General features: G+C 40.3%; 1 protein-coding gene across 1 annotated transcript in view; it reads right to left on the bottom strand.

Annotated features, from left to right (window-relative positions):
* Window positions 1-762: 762 nt before the first annotated feature.
* CHL1 (cell adhesion molecule L1-like) overlaps window positions 763-8,381 on the bottom strand; it is a 61,320-nt gene continuing 53,701 nt past the window's right edge. The window contains exons 24-27 of the mRNA XM_009882850.1: window positions 5,056-5,217; window positions 4,233-4,364; window positions 3,319-3,391; window positions 763-1,366 (exon numbers count right to left, since the gene is read on the bottom strand). Coding sequence (XP_009881152.1) covers window positions 1,150-1,366; window positions 3,319-3,391; window positions 4,233-4,364; window positions 5,056-5,217 — 584 coding nt within the window. The 3' untranslated portion in view covers window positions 763-1,149. The remainder of the gene's footprint in view (window positions 1,367-3,318; window positions 3,392-4,232; window positions 4,365-5,055; window positions 5,218-8,381) is intronic.

Raw genomic sequence — 8,381 nt, 5'->3', positions numbered from 1 at the left:
AGCTTGAAAATAAACGATCTCTTGAAAGTCAGGTAGGTCTACTCTATGTGGTACTAGAAAGATGTGAGATTTATATGACCGGTAAACACACAACTCCTTCTGAAAACTAGTTTTGCTGGTCCAAACTCATATTGAGAAGCAATTCTATTCATTCCTACACAGCTATACAGACCCATGCTAGCAACATGTCTCATTTCAAAATAAAACAAGGCTGAGTTTTACTTGTGTCAATATTAATATCATATGTACAACGTCTCCGTGAAATGTATGCTAGCGCACAAATATACAGATATGAGACAGACAACAAGCAGTTTGCTTAGAAATGCAGCTCGCAGACACTGGGGAAAACAAATTAAAATCCTTTCTAATGATGGTGGATGGGAACCCTGTTTTGCCTTGCCACAGGAAAGATACTGCAGCTTCACTTATTTAAGGAAATAGTGCCAGCTACTGGACAGAAGGCTCATCCACGAGGCCAGAGATTTTTCTAACGAGCAATTTTTCTGTGGATGAAGTTGCATCTCTAAGTGTTGGTAATTGCAGTCAGCTGTAACCACTAAAAGAATTTTACAGTATCGTAAGCAAAGGAGTTTATTTCTTTATGAAAAATCATACAATATATAGAATATATTTCTCCAGTATTTTAAATTACCGTTTTTCTCAGTAGGGCGCGTTGTGTCACTTTGCAGAGTAACCAGTTGCTTTTGTTTGATTTTCCTGTCGTGTTATTACCTCTACAATGCCGAGGCCACGGTACATGAGGGAATACTACATATAAATGTAAGTACAAAGTGACAACAACCATACGGGGGAAAAAAATACGATACAGAGAAACATATTCCAAACCTAAGAAACACACGGAGTGGCAGTTCAGTATACAGATGTAACACTGACACATTCTGTTTTGTAAAGACTGAGCGAGACATTTTGTATAGTAAAGAATTATTTGCTTTGTTTTAATTAGAAGAAAACACCTAGAAATTAGGATGGAAAATCATCTTTTAGTGGCAGTGACTTATTTTTCTATTACCTGGATGTCAGGTTCCTGACTGGCTCAATTGGCAACCTGCTTCCAATCGCGTGTGGTAACTGTGGAGTACTGATCAAGATAAATATCACAATTAAACATAAATCATTCTTGCTTATATTTTAGGCGTGGAGAGGAAAAGTTGCCGTAGAACTCCCAGTGCTTTCGACTGATCCTTTTTCCTTAGATCCAGAATAAGCTCCAATAAATGAACCGTCTTCATTGAACATCCCATGCTCCCCTTCTCCATAATCTACCAGACTATCAGCACTTTCAGTGGCTTTAATGTCCCCGTTAATTGACTGGAGGCTGCCTTTCAGCGGCTTTTCATCGCTGTCACTACAAAACAAAGAAACGCCTTTCCAAAAATCCAGCTTTTAATTGTCAGCATGGGAACAGCTCTTTCACTGGGAAAGAAAGCAGCGGGAGGGAAGAGCGAGGGAAGCGCTTCTGCGTGGGCTGTACATTGAGAAGGATCTGCCCCCGTGAGTCCTGTTTGGGCTGGTGCACCTCAAACAGGTCACGCACACCCACCTGGATTCCCCACATACACGATTTTGTGATCATTACAGCAATGGAATCGGTTAAAAAGTTAAACACCAATGAAAACTACATGTGTATTTTCCTGTTGGTTTGTTTGTTTTTTTTTCTCTTTTTGCCCTGGACAGACAGAAGAATGGACAAAAAGTGAAGGGGAAAGAAAAGGAGATGCTGGAAAGGATCTGAGGGATCCGTTCCAGTGATGGGTGCTGGTGGGAAGCCTTTGGCATCTTACGGAAAGAGACACATTGTCATTTTACAAAACAGCGGGCAATATTCAGGGCCTATTCATTTCATTTTTCTTTTGAGGTGAGTGGGTGAACCGATATAAAGTTGTGGGATGAGGCAGCAGCTTTAGGATATATCTCACTGCTTTGTGAGCATTTGTTTGATTTTAGATGAGTAACGAAGGGGATTTTCTCCCTTTTTTCATTTGTTCTCCTGTTATCTCCCTGTAACTGGTGGAGTTTCCCTCTGCTAAAGGGGAGGCACAGGGGAAAACAAAAGCAGAATCAGAGTGTCCGTATCTGCTCATATGCGGTCTATGTTCACCGGCAATTGCATGAAAAAGGACAGATCCACCACCAAAATTCAGGAAAAAAAGGAAATTCCACTGCCCATGCCTCCTAATGGCACTGCAGAAGAAGAACCAAAGCAGCCTGACTTCTCCTGACCGAACATAACATTTGGAGGGATAGGGAACAGAAATTAGAAGATTAAAAAAACAAATTGGGCCCCTGAACTAGGCAGGTAATTACTCACAATTACAACAATTACAACCCTTGCTGATGCCAACTCAGTGTCAAAGCTTTGGTAACGTTATCTAAGGAAGGACAAAGAAACTCATCTCAACTGTACGTCTTCAGCATATAATCAATAACGTGTATAATCAATACAGTAAAAATATTTGCTGCTTTTCTGCACATGGCATTTCTGTTCATCAAAAAGAGAAGTTAGGAGTTTGGGGGGGAAAGGAGGGAGTCAAAGTTATTAACCTCAGGACTTTCTTACCTTTCTAAATATTTGTCCCATTAGAAAGCATTAAAAATTAAATAAAGATGAAATTATGCAGAAAAAAAATAATCCCTATTCCAGTACAAATAATGTATTATATATAAGTGGGATTTCAACAGAAATTTTACGCCCTTAAGGCCAGCGATACCAGTTTTCCAGCATGGTCCTTACAGCGAAGTATTTTCCTTCGTACCACAGTTACCTAATATTATAAGCTTTAGTTATTTTAAAGCAGCCAAAGTGATTGTTTCAGTTCTCCTACAGAAACTTCTGTAGTGAGGCTTGTTTGGGTTTTTGCCATCTCTTACTGCGTTTCAAACTTTTGTTTTCTTCCACAAAGTGAACATTCCCCATATTGGATGATTTTGGCCTGATCGAGTTTCAGAAACCCACCGAAGACATAAAAAGTCTTTCTATTGGCTTCAATGGACATTGCAGCAGGAGGCCAAATCATCATATATATTTACATTATTCATACAATGATAAATAAATAAATAAAAACCCAAGTGAAAAATAATCACTGATACATCAACATTTACTTATATCCCAACTTGGATGGATTTAAGTATACTGGATATACCTTTATATTCCTACTATTATCCACTCCTATGAGGTTTGCTTTGAAAGTGAAAAACAGCGTTACTTGCATGCTGTAAGAATGTCCTAAATAATGATGACATCTGGAACAAACAAAACCCCAACACACACAAACGCTTGTTAAAGCAGGTCCTATTTACCTATATTCCCCAAAGATTTCATCTTTTATTGATTGAGCTTCGGGATCTGGATGCAAATCTTCTTTTTCTTTCACTGTACAAATGAAATAAAGCACAGATCTGTATGCCATGTTCCGCCGTGGACTTTTTCTTTGCGCAGGTGCAATGGGAAAACCGCCTGTCAACACCTACAGCCTAACCTGGAGGGCAGCAGCTCGCACCGCACGTCTGGCTGGACACAACCAGCATGCTTCCACCAAGTGTTTGGGACCATTCCCTAATTTTTAAGAAAGCTAGCGAGTGTTTAGAGAATTATAGAATGGTTTGCGTTGGAAGGGACCTTTAAAGACCATCTAGCCCCATCCCCCTGCCAAGGGCAGGGACATCTTCCACCAGCCCAAGTTGCTCAGAGCCCCGTCCAACCTGACCTTGAATGTTTCCAGGGATGGGGCAGCCACCACCTCTCCGGGCAACCAGATTTATACTTAATTATTTATACTTAAATCCTTACTCATTGCTTTGAAATTACAGAATTACTTTTAGCCAAATATTCTACTGTTAAGCATGTACCCGTGGAAGTTCTGTCAGTTAACGTGTCAAGGAGCAGTTATCAGGTGGAAAGTGAGCAGCTGAGAGGTGCGACTGGTGAAGGACCACCCACAGACTTTGGCTCTATGGGTGGATTGAATACTGGAAGATTCAATGAGCAGTATCAAAGGCCTTAGCAAGATCTCTGAGCAGCATGCAGCACTATCTCACCCAGAGAGCACAGTTTCACTTATATTCATTAGAATCCATTCTGTGGATATTTATCAAAAGCTACAAATCCTAATTGGATGTTTCTGCTTGCGGCTTCGCAGCCTCCAGAGATAAAAGTCTGAAGGATGCTTGTTATTAACATGCGAACGTAGCAAAAGGACAATAAATCCATTTACCTGAATATTTTCCTCCTTTATTTCTTCTGACAAAGCAAATAGTTAGCAGCAGTAGGGTGAGCAAAGCGATGGCACACATCAGTCCAATAAACCACCCCTGGGTGGAAATTCCATCGTAAATGCCAGCATAGGCTTTGTGAAACAGAAGAGGAGTGAAAAAAAAAAAGAAGAAAATTAATCAGAGGAAGGAAAAGGGCATCACCCTACTATAACGCGAATACATAACATCATCTTCAGTGAATCTTAATTGAATCAGACTATCACTACTTATTGCGTTCAACTTAAAGAAATGCAAGACAGAAATATATCCAGAGCGTGACATTTTTACACTTAAGGGGAATGTGCAGCCTACAAGGCACAATACAGACGTTTTGGAAAGGTAATTCGGAGAGAGTAGTTGACTCAAGGGATTAATGCCAAATAGGAAAGCTGAACAGAGAATTGTTAAGCCTCTCATGCAAAAGCAGTTTTGCGGAAGGAACGGAGTTAAAGGTGCACCCGCTACATGCAAACCACTGGACTGGCACACTTAAAATGGATTATATCACAGCACTACCCTTTTGAAATCGCATAAGAGGGAAAACTGTTTTGTAAAGGTTTGTAATTGTTCCGGGCTATTGTGCGTCATGTCAAGCACAGGACTCAGCCGAGAGCCGGGGATGGGTTCATGCTCCCTTGGGATCCCGCTGCAAGGGTCAACTTACAAATCACACGACGAAATTATGGTTTTGGTGCACTTTCACTGCACAATGGAAGATGTAACCTCAACATTTATTCACATTCCAAACAAAACTTCATCACCTTGAAGGGTTTCATGTCTCACCTCTCCCCCTCGTCTCAATTACATCTTCAAAAATGCTATTGTTATCAACCCAATTCTTAGTCACTAGACGAACTGTATATTCAGTTCCAGGCTCAAGCGCCTCAATGGGGTGAAACTTTTGGGTGGGCTTTACTGCTTCTGAAATCTTGCCGATCCCTTTACCTACGGAATGTACATATTCAAGTCATATTGATTAATGGTATTGATTGAACAACAGGCCCGTGAAATGCACAGTTACAAATAACATAAAGAACACACACATATGACACACAAGGACTTTTAACATTTGCCATCAGATAATCTGATTGTCAAAAGCAGGCAGCGAAGTAAAAAACATTTCCCCTGTTTGATTTTTAATATTCCATCAGATAAAACAAACAGCACACTGAAGTAATCCTGATGTTTATGAAGGGGTTTGTACGCTTCCCAGGATGAAAGTTAATATCGATGGGGGATTATGGATCTGCTTTAACTAATGCGTGCTTAAAAAATTACAACTTGCAAATGGGCTCGCTTTGTATAGATAATCTGGGGTTTGACGCTTCTGCCATTGAACTGAACTCAGCAGGGAAGCACAGACAGCTGGTTATCTGGAAATGGATTCTTATATGTCTCACGGAAAAAAAATAACATTGGGATTTGTACTCATTTCTCCCCTGATGATGATTTTCCATGTCCTTTTAAATTCCCCAATGCCTGCGCAAAGCACTGTTTTAGGTAGAGCTGAAGTTTGCTTTTAAATTGATATTTAGGCATTTAAATGTTCCCGATGAGTTTAATATTTGATGAAGAGGCAGAAGGGACGTTCCAGTAGCCCCAGCTTTAGAGCCTTTTTACTTCCAAAATGCCTACTGTAATTTCTGTCTGCTTTAAGATTATAGGGTATTAGATAATTTTTTTTAAAATAGCATTTGTGGATAACAGAGAAAAGGACATCTCCAGCGGTGAGCAATCACTGCCTGAACAGGAAAAGCCTGTTCACACAAGCAAACTCAGAACCGCGTGTCGACATGGGAGATGTCTTTGCTCAACCAAGGGGTACAACGCGGGAGCGCGCCTGCTCTCCGTGGCGGGAGAGAGGTTTTGGGGGGCTGCACCTAATAAATAATAAACTCTTCAATTGTGTTCAGTTGCCCAATTTGCCTGCTTTACCCAAAGTCGTCTGAACTAAGGATGGGGCACACAGTATCATTTGAAAACGACTTGACCAATTAGCACTGAGAGTAAAACAATGCCCATTAAGACTTAAAGTAGTAAACAAGCAAAGCGAGAAACTTGCAGAGATTAAAGCTTAGTTGACAGCTGAAGGAAAAAAAAAGAAGATTAAGACAAATCCAAGCACAATCAAAGCAGCAGTTCAAGATAAGTTTTCCAAGGCAACTCTACATGTATTACAATAAGCAGCTAAATTAGTAGACCATCAGGTCCCAGAGAGAACCCATACAGCTGAAATACTGCTGATACTGAAGCATAGCTTATTAGCATAAATTAATCCATCTATCGGTAATTTTTGCTAAATGAAGTATGTGAAACTGAGCTATAACTTTTAATCCAACTGCAAATTAAGCAACATGATACCACAGGTATATTTTAATTACATTTTCCAAAATCAAGACATCAGAAAAACATGTTTAATGCAAACGCTATCCATAAAGTAACGAGAATGAATGTGAACCTTCAACCCATTGCGCATGAAATACCGCGTAACACTTATGCGTGACGTGATAACCACATGGTCCAGTCCGTACACAACCACGAGTCTCCTCAGGAGGCATTTCTCCTGAATTCCTGGTAAGCGAAACGCTTAACCCTGAGCTCAGTGGTACCCCGCAGCTGTGGTTTGTTGTGCATTTGCTTACACTAACTTAACCCCTCCATAGCTATCACCTATATATTTTGAGCCTGTGCCAGCCTCTGCTTTTTGAGCGGTCAGCTCTTTGCAGAAGCAGAAAGGGGGAACTGCTACGGCTGGAAAATTAACCCTTTTCTGCCAGGTTCTGGCACACCGAGCAGCGCAGGGCCAGGACCCACAAACCGGGATGAGGGTTTGAGCCCAACCTGACCCGGGACTGGGGGTTTACCATAGGCTCTCCAGGCTGTTTGACATCACCTATCCCAAAAACATTAAACAACATTTGGTTTTTTTTCTTTAAAACTCGGTACAGGTGTCCAGTGATGGGTGATTATGAGGTTTCTTTCCATGCGATTTCTTTCTGGTCTGTGTTACACACTCAATATAGCACCTACAGAGGAGAAAGCATTGCTAACTGGGGCAAGTTTGGTGGCTGGAATAGAAAAAGCAGTGTAGCATCCTGAAAAATAAAAGCAAAGATATACAGATAAGGAAAAGCTCAACACACTGAAAGGTCAGTGAGCTGCAGAAATTAGCTGCAGAAAATTGAAAGCAGTTGGGTTAGATTTTTAATCTACAATAAGGGAGAAGAAGCATTAGTAATAAAGGCATATCACCAGCACTTCTCACCTTCCCCCGCTATTTATCAGCCATACCATGGGACTCGCATGAACATTAAACACTGAACTGCAATTTTACAATATTCCTACCGGGCTTCGAGATTTATGAGAACAACAGAACACACATTTTTTTATAGAAGCTTATGGTATAACGGGAAAAAACAATATAAACTGCCCCCAAAGACATACAAGAGCTCTAGTTCTCCAAAAGTTAGCACATCTGTTATAAAACATAGTTATAGAAAAAAGCTGGCAGTCTCATGGCTAAATACTAATTGTAGGCAACATCTTAATTTATAACCATACCTGTCTAAATACATCTGCTGCAATAAATGGAAAGTTGAACTTTCATTAGTTTTCCCTTACTGCCTGGCTATTAAAAGTGTATAAATATGCATCACAAGTATCCTTCATCTTCTGGGCTCTTTTAGTGCAGGAGGTGATTCGTGCTAAACTGGGAATATTTTAGGCTATAGAGAATAGTAAACCTGTCGTCTGTAAAGTCTATTGAGAAGAATTTATAGGTGATTTAGTGGCCATCTATTTGTACTGTTTGCCGTTTGTAGGAGAAATCTGAGCTCAGACAAGAAGACAGGTTATAGCTTGGTCGTCTCTTGCTGCTTCTCTTTAGCTCTCTGTGTTGGCTACAGTGGGGCAGGATGATAGAGGAGGAAAAAAAGAAAAAAAATATCAAACCCAAACATTTAATCACAAATTTCCTTCAAGTACTCCAACACTGATGTATTTCCTTCGAGTACCCCAAGATTGATATATTTAGCACATTATATTTAACAGGCTTATTTTTCCTGCTCAAAATGATAGGGGTTTGAAACAGAGATCCATCACACATTGCT

Source organism: Charadrius vociferus, unplaced genomic scaffold (genome assembly GCF_000708025.1).
Source record: "Charadrius vociferus isolate BGI_N301 unplaced genomic scaffold, ASM70802v2 scaffold433, whole genome shotgun sequence".
Classification (NCBI taxonomy): Eukaryota; Metazoa; Chordata; class Aves; order Charadriiformes; family Charadriidae; genus Charadrius; species Charadrius vociferus.
The sequence above is the reverse complement of the archived record's forward strand: the minus strand, read 5'-3'. Positions and strand labels throughout refer to the sequence as shown.